The 22612-nt window shown below is 42.3% G+C and overlaps 1 protein-coding gene across 1 annotated transcript; it reads left to right on the top strand.

The window, feature by feature from the left end:
• The first annotated feature begins 606 nt into the window (after positions 1 to 606).
• Positions 607 to 22127, top strand: PTK6 (protein tyrosine kinase 6). Its single transcript, XM_069072601.1, has 8 exons — positions 607 to 1340; positions 4114 to 4235; positions 8712 to 8875; positions 12133 to 12286; positions 14393 to 14554; positions 15360 to 15541; positions 19144 to 19297; positions 20291 to 22127. The coding sequence occupies exons 1-8, from the start codon at positions 1105 to 1107 to the stop codon at positions 20476 to 20478; spliced, it is 1362 nt and encodes a 453-aa protein (XP_068928702.1). The 5' UTR covers positions 607 to 1104; the 3' UTR covers positions 20479 to 22127.
• The last annotated feature ends 485 nt before the right edge of the window (positions 22128 to 22612 follow it).

Genomic DNA, 22612 nt, shown 5'->3' with positions numbered 1-22612 from the left:
TAAAGTCAAAGAAATATTTAATGGCAGTGCTTTATAGTTGGAAAAATTAATTTTGTTTTTCTGATTTTATGTAGTAAAGAGTGAAAGCCTGAAATCTGCTATCAGTAATTGAAAAGCTGCATGGAGGGAGGGAAGGTGACAGGACTGGACTCTACAGACAAGCAGAAAGAGTGTGTAGGTATGCATCTTTTTCCAGAGAAAGAGAGCGAGACTTGGATGGCAGCTGGGGAGTGAGTGAAGGTAGGTTTGTCGGACAGGGAGTGCTGACTCTCCTGTCTTCTGACTCATCATCTGCCTTCCCCTGGTCACTTACCAGGTTTTGGTGAAGCTCAAGATCTGACTTACCATGAATCACTGAAAATGACTGTCCTCACAGTGCCATCCTCCATGGTGCCCAGAGAGGATTAACTTAAGGAGGAATGCAATGAATTCATTGCTTTGAGGCTGCTGTCCTCCCTCTGAAATGACACACCTAGCCATCTGATTCCTTTTGCTCCTCTGTCTACCTTAACCTCTTATCTATCCCTTTCTTAATTACCTTGTTGATCAGTCCCTCATTTGCCTGTTCTTTTTCTCAATTCCTTGTTTCCTTCTCTTCCCTCTTCATTCCTAGTCTTACCCATTAGCCATTCAGAAGTAACTTTAGATCAGAAAGAGAAGAAAAACAAAAATCTAACAAAAACTGTAGAGATGGAGCTGTCCTTTTCATGTTGTTCTGTGCATAAGGTAGTGAGGTCAGGGAGTGGTGTGAGCTGTTGAGTCCTGGCTCAGAGTTGATATGTTTTCCAGGGATCTTAATGACAAGGCAATAATCTAGTTGGGGTTCTGCTGTTGTCACATATCAGCAGGGGAGTGGCTCACAGAGCAGGTTGCCACTGAAGTCAGAATGAAGTTGTGCAGCTTTTGTGGGAAGAGCCTGGCAGGTTGGTGGTGATCACTTACTCCTAGCTGAGATGTTCTGTCAGGGTGAGGTCCAGAGATCAGCTGGGCCAATTCTCCGTTGTCAAAATATTTAAAGTTCCTGAGGGCTGAGAAATGTGTCCTGAGTGATACTTTTCTGAGAAAGGAGAACTCCAGAGTCTGAATCCTGAAGCTCCTCTCAACATGGATTCAAGAAGTCTTTTGCATTTGGGTCCCAAATACCTCTACGTTAGTCTCTGGGACTTTGAGGCACGGACAGAGGATGAACTGAGCTTTAAGGCTGGGGACCTTTTTCATGTAATAGAGAAGAAGGAAGATTGGTGGAGAGCCAAAAAGCTTGATGCTGCTGGAAGGAGCCTGGGGGAAGGCTATGTCCCTCACAATTACTTAGCTGAACAAGAGACAATGGAGACAGAACCGTAAGTAACAGCCAACCAAGGGAAGGAGCCTGGGTTCATTCAGCTCTTGGAATGTCGCATTTGTTGCTTGTGGATGCCATTCTGGGAATGGCTTCCAGTGGGGACCTTACTAACTCCTTTAGCATTGGCAATGCAACTTAGAATCATAAGATCATAGATGTAGTGCTTCAAAGGCCATTTTTCTACAAGGAAATGGAATTTCAGGGAGGTCCAAGGTCACACAGGTAGTAAACTTCAAAGGAAGGATTTGAACTTGGACCTAATTCCAGAGGTCGTGCTTGGTTTCCATAACTACCAATCCCAGAGAAGAGGATCAGGTCCCACTAAAAATCCTGGAGCATCTTAAATAAAGCAAAAGCCAGAGAAAAGCTGAAAGTAGTTGTTGCAGTGACCTATGGGCCCTTCCTTGGCACATAAGAAGGAGGGTTTTTGAAGGTGGTGGATGTAACCAAGTAGAAAAGGGTTCAGGCATCCCAGGGTCTGGTAGTTTGCTATTCTTCTTGGTTACTTTCTGCCAAACCAAGGAATTACTCTTCATATTGCTGCAACACACTTGGCACCACTGTGCTGTGATTTCACTAGTCTGGGTGCTGCCTTCACTAGTATAGATTATGAGTCCTCCATACTTTAGCAGATAGCTCAAACAATGGTAATGGTCAAACAAATTCATTAAAGCTATTGCTGTAGTATCATTACTAAGTTGTCTGCAGCCCAGTCCTCTTTGGCATAATTTGGAATGAAGGTTTAAAAAAGAAGCCTGAATGCCTTTTTCATAAGAAGCAATGTGGTATAATAGATGCTGGATCTAGAACCAGGAAGATCTGGGTTCAAATCCTACCTCTGATATTTACTAACAGTGTGACCCTAGACAAATCACTTAACTTCTCTGAATCAAAGAGAAGACTCCATGGTAAAGTCATATATTTCACAGGCAAAATAGGGAAAAATCTGATTCTTTTAGGGCTTAATCAATTGCTTATAGTTTTGTATTTGGGGCTGGGAGGAGATGGAGGTATTCACTTTAGGAATTCCTTGTTTAAAGAAGAGTGGGTGGGCCAGTAGCCCCACTCTATTGTAATTATTGTCATTCAGTCATGTTGGCCCAGGCTTCCTGGGGAAGGACAAGACAGGACGGTTGGCATTAATTTCTGAGTGGGTGAATAGGGGCAGCTTGAGATAAAGAGAAATTCTGCATTGATGTTTCAAAGTCCAGAGAAAGAAGGACATTGCAGGTCTCACTTTCAAAACAACCACAAACTGGAGTCTCAACCTAATTAGTGGGGGGAGGGAAATAGTGTTGCAACACCTTCCAGCTCTGGAGGGTGGAGGAGCAGGGTGGAGAAAGCTGTGTTGCCAAACACAGACAGCTGTGCTGGCAGGTGTCCACTCCTGGATTTTCCCCTCCTACATGGCTTCTTCAGAACTTCTGAGGAGCCAGTGCACCACTGGCACTAACAAACTGATGAAGGATGTTGACCCAGCTAGACTACTGGCCTCAGTTGTACCCAAATTAACTAGCGAATGAGAAGCTGGGCATTTGAATTTGTGTTGTATAATTTCATGGCCTGCAATCATGGTTTGGAGATGAGACCTTGGAACAAAATAAGTTTCCTCTCTCCCATTCTCCTCTACTGCAGGACCTCTGCTAGTATGTATACCCAAAGAGCACTGATGACCTCAGTTATGGGTTCTTTACAACCCTCTTGGCACCATTTGTTTTCTCTAACATTTGAACCATCTGAACATTTATGAAAGAAACTCACTTTGACAGTTTGAGAAAGCAGCTCCCAGAGTTTCTGTTGAACGCCTTCCACTCTCAGGGAATAGGTGCTATCACTGGGAAGTCAGAAGTTTCCATGAAACTGACCTGGAGATAACAGCTGAACAACTATGCAGATAGTACCATCCAAAGAGCCCAAAGACAAGCAATTAAAAGGCTGGTGGGATGAACACTCTGAGACTATGAAACCAAGGCAACATATTTTTCCTAGCTCATGGTCCAAAATCATTCTAGGGATTATTCCTGAGACTTGAAGACTGGTGATATATCTTAAGGGGCTAGTAGCTAAGAAAGTAACACTCCCATAATCAGAGTATACATGGAGCGCTTTCTCTTCCCCACCTCCAAGTCCCAAACCTCATGTGTCAGGGACTCTTTTATAATGTTTTACTTCCCTTATTGTCCCTATCTCACTGATTCTGTGCTAAAGGTCTCCCCCCCCACACACACACAGTTTTTGATCATCTGTTCCTATAGTTCTTCAATCACTTCCCCTTGGATTACAATTTATAGTTAGTTATATGGTTCTTGGGTGATTATTTAGTGTACCTCAAGTTTTCCTTCCTCCCTAACTCTGCCCTAATGTAGCCTTGCTGTTTCAGCTTATATGGGGTAGTAAAGAGTGAAGGGAGTGGGTAAAAGTCACTCCATGTGTTACTGTTCCTGGGACCAACTCGGGCCAGGGACAGAATTAGGTGACCAGTGATGAACAATAAATACCTAATAAACATTGGTTAAATTAAATTGAATTTATGTTACAATCTCTCTAGACAGAGCTACTGCTGCTGCCCCTGCTACCCTGTAAGCCATTAGGGTTGCTTCTGGACTGTTGTTTTTATCATTCTAAGTCATTCCATGACTTAGAGACATGACATAAGGGATGAAGGATCAGAGAGCCCTCACTCAGAGGGAGCACAAATGACTTTCTGGGGACCAGGACATCCCTAAATATTTGGTGTTAGGACCATTCTATTTTTCTTTATTTTCTTGCAGATGGTTTTTTGGGCAGATCTCTCGTTCAGAAGCTCTGCATAGGCTCCTTGCAGAAGGGAATGAAACTGGCACCTTCCTCATCAGGATAAGTGAGAAGACAGGAGCAGACTATGTTCTCTCAGGTAAAAAGCTTTCTTCTTTTGCTGATGGAATAGGCCATTGATTTGCTGACTTCCTTCTGAAAGTCTGCAGATTTTATTTGACCCTAGTATTTGTCTGTTAACCTGGGATATCCCTACAGCCACAATCCACTTCTCCTTCTACATCCTTACTTCCCACTCCACCCCTGCCCTTTTAATATGACATGTTACCTTGATCATGCAGGATTTTTCTTCTCCCACTAATGGTAAAATTGAGGACAAGTATGTTTCCCAAGACAAACTGTGCTACCTTAAACATGGTGCAGAGACGTAATGTGTTATGCTGGGAAGAATATTGGGCTTGGGCAATTTGAATCTTGGCCCTGTATCTTCCTAGTTGTGTGATTTTAAGCAAATTATCCCAGTATTCTGAGCCTTGGTTTCCTCCTCTGATACCCTCTTAGTATCACTTGTTTTCTCTAACATTTGAGCAATCTGAACATTTATGAAAGAAACTTACTTTGACAGTTTGAGAATGCAGCTCCCAGAGTTTCTGTTGAATGCCTTGCACTCTCAGGGAATAGGTGCTATCACTAGGAAGTCAGAAGTTTCCATGAAACTGACCTGGAGATAACAGCTGAACAACTGCACAGGTAGTTCTTCCATATCTAACAGTCTATGAGTCTCATACTGCAATGTAAGATTTGGAGGCAGGGACCAAAGTTCAAATCCTGACTTTTCCATTTAGTACCTCTGTGCATCTCACCTCCTTTGGTCTCAGTTTCCCCATTTATAAAATGAGGGGATTGGACCAGATGACTAAGGTCATTGAGATAAAACTGGAGAAAGTCACGAAACTCTGCTGACTGGGGCTACTATATATGTTCACTACTTAATCTCAACCAGGCCCTAACAATAGCAAGGCAATCTTACTACTCCTCCCTAATTGTTTTCCTATCCCACTCAGCACAGTAGTGGTGATTCCAAACCTTTTCTTTTGTCCTTAAGCTTCCTCTCTATACCTTCTCTCCTAAGGACCTCAACTTATACTTCACTGAAAAAAAAAAAATGAAGCCATTTGCTGAGACCTCCTCTCTCCCCTCTTGATCTCATCTCTCTAATAGCATCCCCCACTATCTCTTTCTTTATTCCAGGCTGAGATGATGAGGGATCTCTTTTCTTTGCCAAAGCTAATATCCTTGATCTCCTCCCCTCCCATCTTATCCAGTAAATCACTCCCACCATCATTCCCACTCTCTAATCTTACATCTCTGCATATCTACTGGATCCTTCTTCATTGCCTACAAACTTTTCCAAGTCTCTCCAATCCTTTAAAGCCCTCATTAGATAATGCCATGTTCACTAGATATCATCCTATATCTCTTCTATCTCAGCTAAATTCCTTGAAAAAGTCATCTACAACAGGTGTTTCCACTTCCTTTCCTTTCAATCCCTTCTAAACCTTTTGTAATCTGACATGCAATTTCATTATTCAAATGAAATTGCTCTGTTAAAGTAGCCAATTGCAAATCTTGACCCCAGTCCTCAGCCTTTCTGCAGCATTGGATACTGTTGACTATCTTCTCCTGGATACTGTCTCTTCTCTAGGCTTCCATGACATTGTTCTTTCCCAATTTCCATCCTACCTACCTAATTGCTCATTTTCAGTCTCTTCTGTTGTGTCTTCACCCTTGTCATGTCCTAAGGCTCTGCCCTGGGTCCTGTTCTCTTTTTTCCTCTATGCTCCCTCACTTATTGAGCTCATCATTTTCAATGGCAAAATTATCATCTCTATGCAGATGATTCTATGTATCCTACCCTAGACTCTCTCCTGAGCTTTAGTCCTATATCAACTATATTTCATAAAATACTTTATAGGCATCTCAAACTCTTGTCCAAAACATAACTAATTTTCTTTCCCCTCTTCTTCTTTTTTTTAAAGCAATTGGGATTAATTAACTTGCTCAAGGTAACACGGCCAGGTGTTTCTGGGTGGGTGCTAAGTGTCTGAGCCCGGATTCGATCCCCAGGTCATCCTGACACTGGGGCTGGTGCTCTTACTCACTGTGCTACCTGGCCACCCTTCTTTCCCCTCTTCTTAACTTCCCTTTTACTGTCAAGGGAAACCACCTTTCTTCTAGTCATTCAGGCTTTCAACCTAGGTGTTATCCTCAACTCCTCACTTTCTCTTACTACTACCCTCCCATCCAAAAATCTGTTGTTCAGGCCCTTGGACTCTTGCAATAGCCTTAAAATTGTTTTCTCTTCCTCAGATATCTCCCCACTCCAATCCATCTTCTACTCAGCTGACAAAGTGATTTTCCTAGAATTTGGGTCTGACCATGTCAGCTCCCTGATCAATAAATTCCAGTGGCTCTCTATTACCTTTAGAATCAAGTGTAAAGTCATAGCTGTTTGGTGTTTAAAGCTCTTTACCACCTGGTCTTATCCTACCTTCCAATCTTCTTACATCCTACCCTTCTCTATCTACTTTACTTATCTAGTCATGTTTACCACCTTACTATTTCTTGAATATGACACTACATCTCCAGACTCCAGACCTTTGCAATAGCTGTTTCCCATGTGTAAAATGTCCTTCCCAACCTCTCTCCTGACTCTTAGAATCCCTGACTCCCTTTAAGACTCAGATCAAGCACCACCTCCTCCAGCTTTTTCTGGTCTCCCCAGCTACCAATACCCACCTCTCTAAGGTTACTATCTATCTATTCTCTATCTTATATGTTCTGACTTTCATATATTGTCCCCCTCCATTAGAACATAAGATTCTTGAGCACAGGGACTGTTTTGGCTCTTTCTTTGTATCTCTCCAACACTGAACACAGTACCTGACACATAGGTAATATCCATTAAATGTTTGCTTGATTGATGACCTCTAAGGTCCCTACCAGACCTGAATTAGTGATCCTCTGAATCTATGTTCATTTTAGGCTTCTGTGAGTTAAAACAAAAACTGCTTGGAATCAGTTAAAAAGTAATATCTAGGGGCGGCCAGGTAGCACAGCGAGTAAGAGCACTGGCTCCAGTGTCAGATGACCTGGATCAAATCTGGGCTCTCCTACTCAGCACCACACCCAGAAATAACTGGCTGTGTAACCTTGAGCAAGTTACTTAACCCCAATTGCTTTAAAAAATAAAATAAAAAGTAAGATTTATATTATCATTTTAGCCTTGGTGTCTTACTTGATTAAATATATTGGGTATTACTTAAATTCTAGGAAAGGCAGCTAAGTGGCACAGTAGATAGAGCACTAGGCCTGGAGTCCAAAAGGGTTATCTTCCTGAATTAAAATCTGGCCTCAGACCATTACTAGCAATGTGACCCTGGGCAAGTCACTTAATTCTGTTTGCTTCAGTTTCTTCATCTGCAAAATGAATTGGAGAAGAAAATAGCAAACTACTCCTGTATCTTTGCCTAGAAGACCCCAAATGGAGTCACAGAATCAGACAACTGAAAATGACTAAACAATGACAAAATTCTAGGGGAGCTATGGAATCTCCCATGGTTAACTCAGATTCAAAATAAAATTAATACAAAGAATTATAGGAAGTTCATAAGCTGTGCTAGAAGGAAGCTGGGAAATCTGAGAGGTCAGAGAACAGGAGGAAGGACATTCCAGGCATGAGAAGCTATTTGTAGGAAATCAAAAAGGCAGGAGATAGAATGTCATGTGCAAGGGACCATCAGCAGGCCAGATTGAAAAGAATAGACAGGGAATGGAAGAGAGTAATATGAATTAAGACCAGAAAGCTAGGTAGGAGCCAGATTATGCCAAACTGAGTATTTTGCATTTTATCAGGGAGAGGACAGGAAACCAGTGGGAGTCATTATTTTTTTTTTGTAGTAGGGGGTGACATAGTCAGATCTGTATTTTAGGAATATCAATTTGGCAGTGAGGTGGGGGATGGAATTTTCCCTAACACATTGGCCCTGCCCTCCTAGAGCTCACAATCACTTTGCCTCATAGCATATTGATGAAGATATGAACCAAAATATATTTGCGATCTGAAAATGAGGAAAGGTTAAGTAATCTTCCAATTCATACAGAACCTGGGAGAGAAGCTCCAGTTTCTTGACATTCTACTAGGGACCCTGCTGCCTCTTCCACATTTTTGGGCCCAGAAGTTGAAAGGCCTTTCCCTTTATGGATACAAATTACAGTCCCAAGGGGCGTCTAGGTGTCACTGTGAATAGAGCACCAGCCCTGAAGTCAGGAGGATTTGAGTTCAAATTTGGCCTGGGACCCTTAACACTTACTAGTAGTGTAGCCTTGGGCAAGTTGTTTAACCCCAATTGCCCTCCAAAAAGCAAAAAATTAAAAATAAAAAAAAAACAAACAAAATACACTCCCTCTGAAAAATATGCAGCCCCCCATGGGCACTGGTTTGATTCTGTGCTTGTCTGCCAGTGCTGGTTTTGGGGAGCTCTCTGGTTTTCAAGAATGACTGTCATGTGTGTGTGCCTTCTTTTTTTCCTTTTCCATCTCCTGGATTTCAAAGTTCGGGACAACCTGATTGTGAGACACTACAAGATCTGGAGGAATGCTGAGGGAAGATACCATATGAATTCGGTTATGTCCTTCCCCGATCTTGCTGGCCTAGTGCAGTATCACAAAAGTAAAACTCTGTCCCACGGCCTGAAGCTCACCACACCCTGCTGGAAGGTAAATTGAGGTCTGGATCAGTATTCTGTTCCAAGGCTTGACTGGGAGGACCACCTTCCCCCACACCCTCCCACCAAACTATGAGTACCCAGAATGGGCCCTTTGCAGGGACTTTGAGAATTTTTGTGGTAAAGTGTTTGCTTCCAAGCTTAGCCATTGTGTCATAGTCCCTTAGTTAGTCCGACTAGATTTGCAAGCCTTTCCTGAGATGTCCTTTCTGCCACCAAACGCTGCCCCACTCCCACCTGATTCTTAAACTGTTTTGTGTCCTGTATTGGTGAATTTTTTGTTTGGTTTGTTGTTGTAAGTCCTACCTACTGTAACTATGCAAGATCTTTTATCAATAAAATTTGTCAAATGCAGAGAGAATCTAGAATCAGCTGGTCTTTTAGGCTCTTGGAAGGGGAATGTGGGAACTGTGTTGGGAGGGGCATGGGGATCTTCATGGTATAAGACTGTCTTGGAGCAAGGGAAGAATTGGGACAGGTATAGTGTGACGACTCCCAAACGCTTAGCCTTCATCCCTCACTCAGCCTGGAGGCTACTGAAAGGTCAAAGATCACTTCTCTCTCCTTTTATGACTCTGGTAGGATCAGCAGACTAGGAGCCAGTGTGGAAGGAGCATAGGAGTGGATAGAAGAATTAGCATGCGGATTATTTAGAATATGATGCTCAAACTCAGCAAGAATCTCCCTTTGTACACAAGTGAGGCCTCTTCTGAGCTGCTTTTCAAAACTGGAGGTGGGAGACAGCTCGGTGATGCACTGGCTCTGGAGTCAGGAGGACCTGAGTTCAAATCCGGCCTCAGATACTTAATACTTACTAGCTGTGTGACCTTGGGCAAGTCACTTAACCCCAATTGCCTTGCCTTCCCCCTCCAAAAAAAACCCCAAAACACTGGAGGTGAGTATGGAGAGTGAGGGCTCTCTGCTCCTGAGAGCTTTGCTTAAGGAGCCCCCTTAGCACAGCATCTAATACTTAGGAGGTGCTGTATAAATGCTAGTTATTATTATTATTATTATTCCATTACTAGAAGTAGACTCTTCAGGAACATCTGGAGAGAAAGGTCCAAGAATAAGTAGTTACCCAAAGCTGGGTGATAGATTAGGGGCTTCTAGTGCACCCTTATTCTTTCATTTTGCTAGGGAGCACCTCAATTTAGAAGTTTATGTAAGTAAATACCAATTCTATGCAACAAACATCTTTAAGTGCCTGTGAAATACCAGGCAGTTTGTCTGGTGCTGGCCATACAATGAAAAAAGCAAGGCTATCCCTGCCCTCAAGGAGCTTACCTTCTATTGGGGAGGGCTGGATAGTTTCTAGCACATACAGCTGTTGAATCATTTTTCTGTCTCATCCAACTCTTTGTGACCCCATTTGAGGTTTCCTTGGCAAAGAGACTGGTTTCCCTTTTCCTGCTCTAGCTCTTAACTGAGGCAAACAGGGTTAAGTGACCTGCCCAGGATCACCCAGCTAGTAAGTATCTGAGGCCAGATTTGGATTCAGGAAGAGGAATCTTCCTCTCTCCTGGCCCAGTTCTCTATCCACTGCAACACCTAGCTGCCCACCACATGTAGACAGATAAGTAAATACAAAGTGAGTTCAAAAGGGGTGCGGGTAGGGGGAAAGGATATTAGCAGCTATAGGGGTGAGGTTGATCAGAAAGGTAGTGAGTAAGAGGTTCATATAACCCATATTTTGAAGAAAGCCAGGGCTCCTACGAGGCAAGGGTGAGGATTCCAGACACGGGATACTATTTGAGAAAAAGGCATAGAGGCCAGAGAAAGAACGTTGTGTGCAGGCCAATAAGCTAATTTGAACAGAATGGAGAGAGGACAAAGGGGAGTAATATGAAATAAAACTGCAAAGGCAGGTGGAAGTCAGACAGTAAAGAGCTTTAAATGCAAAGCTAAAGATTTCATATTTTTATCTTACAGGCAATAGGGAGCCATCGAATCTTTATGAGCAAAGGTGTGACTTGGAATAATCACTTTGGCAACAGTATGGAATCAAGCAGGGAAAGACTAGAAGCAATGAAAACAATTAGGGGGCAACTGCAATAAATAATCCATTGCAGAGGTGATGAGGATTTGAACTGGGATGGTGGCTGTACGAATGGGGAGAAGGGAACATATGAAAGATTACAGGTGATAGATTTAGAACTGGGTAAGACCCTAGAAGCCATTCAGGGAGTTCTCTAAGATTTCAATGACTTGCTCAGAGTCATGTGGCACACTGGAGGTGGAGTATGAATGGAAGTCTTTCTGCCTTCAAGTCCAGCACTCTACCCCTTATACTATACCTCCAGAGTTGGTGTGGAGGTAGAATTGTGGGTGAGGGAGAGGGAAAAGTTAAGGATAACTCTAAGGTTTTCAAACTGGGCAGGTGGAAGGCTTCACTCACTAGAAATAGGAAGGAGGGGTTCAGGTAGAAATATAAGAAGTTCTCTTTTGACCACCTTGAATTTGAGTTGTTTATGGGACATCCAGGTGGAGACATCTAGCAGATAATTGATATTTCAAGACTAGATTTCAGGAAAGAGATTAAGACTCTTTATATTGATTTGGGAATCACCAGGATTGAGGAAATTGACCCATGGGAACTGATCACTAAGGGGTAAACCATAAAAATATCAATTTTTAGGTGCCTATTATGTGTGGTCCTCTATAGGCTTGGCCTGCTCACTTGCCAAGGGGATGATCAACTTCTGGGAGGGTAGGGTAGATGTTCAGAACCTACTCCAAAGTCAGGCCAGACTGTCATGGAAAATTTAGGCCACATGATAATTAGGTACTCCACAAATCCAAAAGTACTGCCCAGATGAGAAAACTAATGGTAACTGCTGAGAATTGATATGGAAGCTGTCTCCTTTTTCCCCTTCAGTAAGGGTGAACGTACTGGAGGGCTCAGCAAATGATTATTAAATGGGCTTGTTCCAAGGTATAGTTTCAGAAATGTTGAACTAAAATTTATGGACCTGGGTTCCAGACCTGACTCTACTACTTGCTACCTGTGTGACTTTGAGCAAGTCATCTGTCTTCTCTGATATTTGATTTTTTTCATCTATAAATTGGGGGTGTGAAGTGTCCTAGATTATCTCTAAGGGATTTTCCAGCTTTACATTATGATTCCTTGGTTTCAGAAGGGTCCAAGGATGAATCTATCCATCCTGCTCAGCCAGCTTTAAAGTAAGTTCTTAATCATGCTCTCCTCCCTTGGGTGTAACCAGCCTCCAACCTGTTCCTATGTTTCTCTAGCATGAGTCAAAACCATTGCCTCACTGGGATGACTGGGAAAGACCCAGGGAAGAGTTTAGCCTGACCAGGAAGCTGGGTTCAGGATACTTCGGGGAAGTCTTTGAAGGATACTGGAAAGGGAAAGTCAAAGTGGCCATTAAGGTCATTGCCAAGGGTAAGTACCATTCTTCTTGGCTAGGTCGTCACAGTTTAATCTTGGTTCCTATTTGACCTATAATTGCATGTAGATAGAACTCCCTGCATATGACATTCCTCTCCACACTCACATTCGGAGCCTTCCTCCTAACTTCTTTCTCCAAGTCAGAAAACTTCTAGGGAACCTTTAAGAAAAAGACCACTGCTTGTAACCTTGACCTTATCTCTTCTAGGATTTTATTCCTTTAATCATTTTGCTCTCATTTTCAATCTCTCCTTATCTATTGGCTCCTTTTTGCTGCCTACTAAAACCCAGATTTCCCTCAGAGAAATCTAAGTGGCCCAGGGGATAGGATCCTGGGACTAGAGTCAGGATGACCTGAGTTTTTAGATCTGATCTCAGACACTTACTAGTTGTCTGATGATGAGCAAGTCACTTAACCTCTGTCTGCCCCATTTCAGCTGTAAAATGGGGAAAATAAAAACACTTACCTACCAGGGTTGTTGTGAGAATCAGATGAGATAATATTTACAAAAATAATTCAGCACCATGCTGGACACATAGTAGTTGCTGAGTACATTTTGGCTTCCTTCTTTAAAAACTCTTAATTTGACTTTATCATCCTCTCAAATTATCATCCCACATCTTACCTCCTTTTGATAACTAAGCTCCTAGGAAAAGTCTGCCTCTAGTTCCCTTCTTCCTACTCCACAATCTGTTGTAATCTGGTTCTGACCCAACCAGTTGACTGAAACTTCTTCCTCAAGGTTACCAGCTGTATGGTTTTGTGTCCTTAAGATAGATGGAGAGATAGATAGATAGATAGATAGATATATAGATAGATAGATATACACACACATATATATACACACATACACACACATACCTATTTATACATATATGTACATATATATACATGCATAGAAATACATGCACTCATACATATACAAATATATACACACATATACATATATAAATATATACACACTAGCCACATATACTCATACATACACATATATAAAAATATAAATAAACGTATATATACATATATTCCTGAGCCTCTTCTGCACCTGAATTTTCTGCTTTATCCATATCTAATCAGAGGTAGAAGAGCTCTACTTCCCTCAGTCCCCTCTGTGCTTGTTGGGGGTCTGAAGGGGTTTCACTCCCCACCCCCACCTCACATATCCTCAGTTAGAGACAGAAGACCAGTATCTCCTCCTTCAGCCTAGTCTACATCTGTCCAAGTCATAAGGGAAGGAGGACCCCTCTCCTCCCCTGCCATCTCACTCAGCCTCATAGCTTTTGTTTGTAATACCTTTACCTTCCTTAAGTGATCTTGTATTTACTTGAATGACTGAAAAACCATTTACATGCCTATGATGTTCCAGGTACTCTGCTAGGTGCTGGGCACACAAATACAAAAGCTAACTAGTTCCCTCACTCAAGGCATTTATATTCTAATAGAGGCAGACAACCTACATATGAGCATGGCGGCCAGAGAAGGGAATTTTGGCCTTGGGAGTTATGGGAATGGTGAGTGGAGCCATAGGGCAGTAGATTGTCAGGACCTTTCCAGAAACTATGGTAGTAGTATTGATCTGATTGCTGTTCCCAGTCTAAGAGGTGGAAAGCTGGGTCAGGTTATACACATAGAAGCAGGACAGATAAAGGATGTGAACACATCAGACCATAGGATGAGTTAAGTGAGATGGTACTCACTCATCAATCAGCCTGGCTGAACCACAGTGGAGTTCCAAAATGGATTCACTCCCCCAAAGAGGGGGAAGTTATTTATCTGTTTATATCTTGTTTCTCAATGTAAGAACATTCAGGATAAAGACTTTCTCATTTTTTTGTGTGTATCCCTAACATCTAGTGTAGTGCCTGGCATATAGGAGGTGCCTAATAAGTGCTTGATTGACTGATGAAGGTGTTGGAGTAAAACTCTGTTTCCTATTAGCGCTAAATCTTATGACTCACTTCTTTCATGGGACCCAGTGCAATATCTGCCTTGATTCAGGACTGCTTCTAAGAGGTTGGCCCAGAAGGAAGCTTCTCCCTTTTCCCTATATAGTACATTTATTCAGGAAGCTTAAGCAAATTCACTTTCCATTTCTGCAGATGCCTTGATGCACCAGAACACCTTCTACTCAGAGGTTGAGGCCATGAAGAAGCTGCGCCACAAACACATTCTCTCTCTGTATGCTATCTCTTCTATTGGGGACCCTGTCTACATCATCACTGAACTGATGCCCAAAGGAAACCTTCTGGAACTCCTTCGAGGTAAGAACAGGTGGACACAGTCAAAGGACCAGTGTTCGGCCTACAAAAACTCTAGTGCTTCAAGAATAGGGCCTGATACAATACGTAGAGGTGGCCCGTGAGAATGACCTTCCCATTTGATTAAGGAGCAATGTCCTCTTGTCTCCCCAACTGCTGTTTCCCTAACAGTATGTGCTCAGAGACCTCTAACCTTAACTAAAGAGGCAGGGAATGTGGTGAATGGAAAAGATCTCTGATTGTGAACTCAGATTTGGGTTTAAATCCTGGCTCTATCACTGGGCCTGAGCAAGTCAGTGCCCCCACTCTGGAACTCAGTTTCTATCAAATGGGATGGTAGAAAATGACTGGAGAATTTTAAGATACCTTCTAACTCTGACATTCTTTGATCTTGGCTTTTCTATATATGTGTGACCTTGGACAAGTACCTTTACTCCCCTGGGTTTCAATTTTATCTGTAAAATGAGGAGGTCAAATCAAGTAAGCACCAATTCCAAATCCTATGATCCTAAGATCCCATGTTCTTATGATTCCACAAAGGTAGCAGAGTTAAGTGTTCTCCTCGTTAGACATTCTATAATGCATGAAAAAGCCTAAGAGAATGTAAGCTTTGAATTTGCCCAAATAATAAAACTACCCATCTTTGAAGTTTTCTCCAGTGGTATAGATGATAAATAATTCACTTCAATCTTCTCCTCCTCTGCTATGTTTTGTCCCATCCCTATCATCACTATTTTTCTTTTTTGATTGATATAATTGAACAACTATGGTAAAGAGCAATGGAGACCTTATTTTTCATCTCTCACAGACCCTGAAGGGGCGAAATTGCCCAACACAGAGCTTGTGGACATAGCATCTCAAATATCAGAGGGCATGTGCTACCTTGAGTCACAGAATTATATTCACAGAGACCTGGCTGCCAGGAACATCCTTGTGGGAGAAAATAACATTTGCAAAGTAGGAGACTTTGGGCTGGCCCGACTTATCAAGGTAAAAATTTTAGATTCCAAAGCCTTCATCTCCAACTTCAGTTTACAGCAGTATACATGAAAACCTTACTTGAGAGGACTCCTTCTTCTGTTTCTAATTTGGTATACCCAGGGTCAAATTGTATTCTTCACATCACAGTGTTGTTTGTTATAAAGAGAATGTTACTTCTCTACTTGGACATCAATATTATAAGAAAGCAGGATGACTCAAGAGAGAAAGCGTTAAGATTCAGTTCCCTTGTTTTATGATTGGGGAAATGATTATAGTTCTTCAAGACAATGTAGCACAGTGGAAAGCATGCTGTATTTCAAGTCAGAGGACCTTGGCTCAAAACTCAGCCCTGCCACTTTGCTACCTGTGTGATTTTGAGCAAGTCATTTATGATTCCCAATTTCCTAATCTGTAAAATGAAGATGCTAGACTAGCTGGACTCTAAGGTCTAAATCTATGATCTTATGATTCCCAACTGATGGGTAGCTGTCCTTAGTGTTGGCCAACTGGATCAAGGAGCCTGTTCACAGTCACCGGACAGCTCAAGAATCTTTTTGTCTTCCTCTCTTCCTTCTTCCCTACAGATACTCTGTGCTTCAAGCAAACTGAACTTCCTTATTGTCTCCTAAATATGACATAGATTTTCCTACCTCTAGTATCTGGTTCACATTGTTTACTCCAAATGGAATGTCCTTCCTCCTACACTTAGCCTGTTCAGAATTCTTGTGGTTGTTCAGTCATTCCAGTCATTTCCAACTCTTTATGAGGTCATTTGCAGTTTTCTTTGAGAGATACTGGAGTGGTTTGCCATTTCCTTTTCCAGCTCATTTTACAGATGAGGAAACTGAGGCAAACAGTGACTTGCCCAGGAGCACATAGCTAGTAAGTGTCTGAGGACAGATTTGAACTCAGAAGATGAATTTTCCTGACTCCAGACCTGGCACTCTCTCCACTGTGCCACTTACATGCCCATTCAAAATTCTACCCAACCTTAAAAGACTGGTTGACATTTTCTGTCTTCTGTAAAGTTTTTCTTGACTTCTCCAGCACAGGGTGATCTCTCCCTCCACTGACCTCTTATAGTATTTATTATCTGTTTCAGGCCTCTGACTCGTTATCTCCTCTGTGACCTCCACATTTTGTTTGCTCAACTAGATTAAACTCCTCAAGGGCAAGAATCATACTTCTTTCAAACTGTCACACTTGGTGTAACACACCTCAGTGAATTGATTCAATTCCATAAGCTTTTATGAAAGTAATACTCTGTATTGTTCACTGTTCCAGAGCAAATCATTCCTGTCCTCATTGAATTTCAGGTTAATAGAGGAGTATGACACACAGAAATAGGTCTAATATAAAATGACACAAGCTAAGTGCATTAGAGAAATAGGAATAAAGTACTACCATGTTTCCCGATAATAAGACCTATCCCAAAAATAAGCCCTCCCCTTACTGTGTAAGATTCCTCTAAAATAAGCCCTCCCCCAAAAATAAGCCCTATTGAGATTGCTACTGTAGTGAAGGTGATCCCCTTTGCTACACGCTACATTACGGTACCCTCTGTATGCATCATCCCTTCCCCCGCCCCGTGAAACGCACGCCGCGCTCCGAGCTGCATCCAATCAGAGCTGCAGCAGTGAGCGTGTCATCCTGTTCTTCCCCAGTGATTTGCTTATTGAATAAAGGTACATTTTTTTGTTCACATTTACCTGTTTATTAAAATTGCTGTCAATGTTCATTAAAATAAGCCCTCCCCTGAAAATAAGCCCTCTGGTGTTTTTCTGTCCAAAAAAAATAATAAGACAGTGTCTTATCATCGGGGAAACACGGTACATGAAGTCAGAGAGGAAAGGCTGTTATTGCAGAACTATTATGGAAGGCTTCCTTAACTTGGTGCCATTTGAATTGATCTTCAAAGGATGGGCAGGAATTTACCTGGGAAAAGAATTAATTTCTACCCATGAACATGAACTTGGACAGACTTCAAGACATAATAGAGGATAGAAGGGCCTGGTCTGATATGGTCCATGGGATTACAAAGAATTGCACATAACTCAGTGACTGAACAACAACAAAGGAATTTACCAGGTTACTGCTGTCAAGGGGCTGTTAAGGAAAATAGGAAACAAGGAGTTAGGAAAGGAGGAAATATGTCATGAACAGGAGGTGGTAAGGTGTTCGGTTTAGCTGGAACATAATGTTCCTGGAAAGGAGTAACATGAGATAGGACTGGAAAAGTGGTGTGGCACCACCACCTGTGGTGATTATGGAGGACCTTGAATTTTACCCTTGGTAGACAATAAAGAGCCATAGAAGATATTTGAGGCAGCTAGGTGGTGCAGTGAATAGAGTACAGGCCCTGGAGTCAGGAGGACCTGAGTTCAAATCCGGCCCCAGACACTTGATGCACTTACTAGCTGTGTGACCTCGGGTAAGTCACTTAACCCCAATGGCCCTGCTTTCCCCCCTCTGACCAAAAAAAAAATAAAAGAAGATATTGGAGGAGAGACGTGACATGACCAGATCTGTACATAGGAAGACTAGCTGGCCCCATATAAGTATCTGCATAAGACCCTCACCATGTCTGGAAGCCCTAGGAATCCTCTTTCCACCAAGGGATGCTGGAAACAGCATTGCCTTACATTGGTATTATTTTTAAGTTTGTGAAGAATTTTATAAAATTTTGTGTCATTTGGTTGCCACATGAACCCTGTCAGGTAGGCAGACCAAGTATTACTATCACCTTCATTTTATAGATGAATAATTTGAGATACAGAGAGACTGAGGAATTGGGAGGATGTGGTGGCCTAGTCTCTTCCTGCCCCATGTGGAGGTTTCTCTACTTTATCCAAGTATTCATTCATCAAACACTTATTATATACAAGGTACTGAGGACGTGAAGATAACCAGGCAAAGGCCTTGCTCTTAAGCATTGTGTGACCTAGTACTTTCTAACTTTCTGTTATTCTGGTCCCCAATCCTACCACATACCCTGCTCCTCCTCTCTACTTTCCAAACCTTGGTAGTCTCTTTCTGCTTTTAATGCTATGATCCTGAGAGATTTGGCTTTTCATAAATATCAGAAAGAAGGGTCCCTTATAGGTATCAGCCCTCTAGTCTCTGTGAATTGGAACAGCAGTTCTAAACAACTGGAAAATGGAGGAGATGTGGGCCCCACAGTATGTTTACAAATAACATTCTTCAGGTGAAATTCCATTTTAACTCTTGTGAACAGTTGAACAGCCTTTATGATAATGAAATTCCTGCAGGGTTTCTGGGAATTCTGCCCTGAGACCAGACACATCCTGGGCCGGCTAGGCGATACGGTAGATAAGAATACCTTAGCTGGAATCAGGAAGACCTGAACTCAAGTATGACCTCGGACAAATACTAGCTGCATGACTGTGCAAGTGATTTAACCTCTGTTTGCCTCAGTTTCCTCATCTGTAAAATAGGGATAATGGTAGCACCTAGGTCCCAGGGTTGTTGTAAGGATCAAATGAGATGATTTTGTAAAGTACTTAGGACAGTGCCTGGCACATAGTAGGTGCTATGTAAAAGTTAGCTATTGTTATTATCCTCCCTGGCTAACAAAATTTTTGTGTTTACAGGATGATGTCTACCTTTCCTATGCACACAACATCCCCTACAAATGGACAGCACCAGAAGCCCTCTCCTATGGGTATTATTCAATCAAATCTGATGTCTGGTCCTTTGGAATTCTTCTCTATGAAATTTTCAGTGGTGGACAGGTCCCTTATCCAGGTATAGCATGCTCTGAACTATAAACAGAAGGGCAAAGGAATGCAGATGGATGGTGGTAGGGAAGGTCATCCTATGTTGCTGGTGTCAGAGTCCCACGAGTGCTTACTACATAGACATGACCAAGAGAATTAGGGGAGAGTTCAGAAAGTATCATCAAGGATACAGTTCTTGTGATGCAGAGTCATTACTTCCTAGTCCTTGGTGTACCTTCTGCCAAACGCTTAAAGCTCAGCCTAACCTACATCTGGTTTCCTTGCTCTCCTTTCTGTCAACAAACTCTGCCCAAAGTCACAGTATAAAGACCAGTTTAGGAACATTAGCTCAAGGGCCTGGGCTCTGGCTGCTTTAAAATGCTGACTTTAGGCACCTTCAGAATGTAAACTAGTGACTTTGCTGGAACTGCTGGTAGCAAATATGCCTTCCTGCCCCACAGATAAACTTTCCACAAATTAACAACAGGTGAAAATGAGTTCTGACCTCTGATGCCCTTAAGGCTATAAGCCAAAGGCAGAGGATTTTTTTTGCCCTAAATTCCAAAAGTCTGGTTGACTCAGTCACCCCAGATGCCAGAGGAAGAATAGAGTCTAATGTATAGTATGTCATTTTCCTGGTCTTTCTTAGGTATGAAAATAAAAAACTTCTTGTTTTTCATGTTGCCTCAAAGGGGCATCAAAAGGGGGATCAAAACACTATTTGCGCCTTATCCTCCCTAGTGGGAATGTTAGACAATCTTAAACTCTCTGAGAGATGGTGTGGAGTAGTGAAATGTTTGACATCATATTGGGGAAAATCTGGGTTCAAATCCCACCTCTGATCCCTCGAGAATTCATTTCAACTTCCTTAGACTTAATCTCAGCTATAAAATGGAGATAATACCATCTGATTTTTATAGAGTGCTATAAAAAGGCAGATAATTATTATTCATTAGGCCCAGAAATTCTTTAGTCTTTATATCCATGTCCGTTATCCTTCTGCTTTCCTTCTCTTCCTTAGGGATGTCCAATAATGAGGCTCACATGAAAGTCCTGGGTGGCTTTCGGATGCTTCGCCCCACAAAATGCCCACCTTCCATCTATGACCTCATGAATAAATGCTGGAATCTGACTGCAGGAGAAAGACCTTCCTTCAAAAGCCTCAAAGAAAAACTCATTAGCTTCACCAATTACGAAAACCCACTCTGAGCCTGGGGCCTCCCTGAAAGACATGCTTCAGGATGCTTCCTTACTTACCACAAAACTCCTCTACCTGGCACCCTATGAAGCGAGCTCAATGGTATCCCTTCCCCGGGATCAGGAACCTGCGGCATGTAGAATCTCCATGGGGACTGTGTCTGAAGGCAATGTGGTCTAGTGGAAAGAGGTGTTGCTGGACCTTGAGATAGAAGACCTCCATTTGAATCTGGGCTCCAACATTCACTACTTGCACAGACTTCCAAGAATTTTGCCATTTCTCTGGGCCTCAGTTTCTTCTCTGTAAAATGGGAATGATAATACTTATGCTACCTCTCTCACAGGGCTGTTTGTGAGGAAATTGTTTTTTAAACCTTAAAACTCTATCAAAACATCAGCTGCTGTGGTTGCTGCTGCTACTTGATCCGACCCCAGCCCATCCAGTTGGGGCTGTGTTGTGTGTGTGCAAAACAGAGAGTCACTTGAAGAATATACATGCACTGAGGTCAGAGCATAGCTGACCTTCAAAAGTGCCCAGAAGGCAAAGTGGTTAATTTGTTTCTATTTCATTTACTAAAACTTTGCTGTTGTAAAATGAGTAAATTTCATTTATGACGAAACATTAAGAGCTCCTGGACTCTTCCCCAGATAGGCTCTAAGCTACAGAAGATATCCATGAGGAACTCAATGGAAGCTCAAGTCTTCTGAGGCTTTCAGTGCCCTTGGTCAAACCTCATTGTGGTGCAGTGAAAAATGCCTCGGACTGGCGCCAGAGGACCTGTCATCTTGAGCAAATCACCTAAACTTCCCAGCCCTTAATTTCCTCCTGTGTAAAATGAAGGGGCTTGGATGTGACGCCTCTCAGGTTCCTTCTTGCCCTAATCTGAGCTGTAATTGTGCCATGCCATTGCTCATTCTGTTTGAAAGGGAAAAATTCTGGTTCCTGGGAAAGGGATTTTAAAATAAAATAATAAAGCTGTGCAGTGGGGAAAGGTGAAGGGCTCTTTTAATTTTAATTTTTTGCTTTTTGGAGGGCAATTGGGGTTAAGTGACTTGCCCAATGTCACATGATTAGCTTTTTTGTGTTGTGTCTGAGGCAGGATTTGAACTCGGGTCCTCCTGACTCCAGGGCCAGTGCTCTATTCACTGCACCACCTAGCCATCACTCTTTTAATTCTTTATCATGAGGATTACTATCTTCTAAATTGCAAGTCAGGCTGTGTCAAATTCAAGCTTTGGCTGGGCTAGAGCCTGAGTCTAAAGCTGATAATTAATGGAAATTCCAGCAACTCTCCTACTATCAGGTTGTTTTCAACCCTGACTCTTAACTTATTTGTTCTGTGAATTGTAAGGCTAGGCCCATATGGTCTATAAACATTGTTCACAAGTTTGTGTGTGTGTGGAGAGAGAATAAAACTGTTGGAGGGAAAAATGAGGAAGTGTCTTGGGTTTGGAGTCAGAGAATCTGAGTTTGAATTCTGTCTCTGTCACTTATTACCTCGTTCAAATCACAGTTTCTTAGGACCTCAGTTTCCTTATCTGTAAAATGAGGGGGTTGGACTAACCGACCTCTATCATTGCTTCTTAAACTGTGGGCAACAGTAAAAGGCTTCTGAATGAGCAACAACCAAAAATTAATTAAAAATCAAATGCTTAATCAATCTGAGGTGTTTCTGGCAGTGCTTGCCCATTATTGCATCACACAACTTCACTGTAGCTGGTGTTCTGAACACAAAGCATTTGACCTCTGCACTGCCCATGCTCTCGGGCCACACTGCCGAAATCCTGCCTAAGTTACCTTACAATTTTAAGTCCGTTATCTAATGATCCTTTGATGACTTGGTGTCAGAGCAAGCTTTCTGGGGCTTCTGCCCTGATGATTCTTTGGGACTAGGGGTAGAGTGAGTAGGCCCTGAACCTATGGACATTTAGGCCATTACTGAAGATGCCTGAGCCCCCTCTGGGTAGTTTAAGTGTTTGCAGCTGCATTGGCCCTTAGTATCTGGATTCCTAAATCTGGGTCCAAGCACTACACATTTACTAAGGCCTGACTTCTTTTATTCCACTAGTCCAAGTGGAAGAATTGTTTCAAATGGCCCATTGACCATGAAAATACAAGCTTCTTGGCTTCCCCCATATTGAACCC

This window comes from Petaurus breviceps, unplaced genomic scaffold (genome assembly GCF_028583685.1).
Source record: "Petaurus breviceps papuanus isolate PSGF00001 unplaced genomic scaffold, PetGlider_PUasm1.0 90847, whole genome shotgun sequence".
Taxonomy (NCBI): domain Eukaryota; kingdom Metazoa; phylum Chordata; class Mammalia; order Diprotodontia; family Petauridae; genus Petaurus; species Petaurus breviceps.
This window is presented reverse-complemented; position numbering and strand designations above follow the sequence as displayed.

Coding starts and splice junctions, on each gene's coding strand:
- PTK6 (XM_069072601.1), top strand. CDS start 1,105: ATGGATTCAAGAAGTCTTTTGCATTTGGGTCCCAAATACCTCTACGTT. Junction 8,876..12,132: donor TCACCACACCCTGCTGGAAG/GTAAATTGAGGT, acceptor ATGTTTCTCTAG/CATGAGTCAAAACCATTGCC. Junction 14,555..15,359: donor CCTTCTGGAACTCCTTCGAG/GTAAGAACAGGT, acceptor CATCTCTCACAG/ACCCTGAAGGGGCGAAATTG.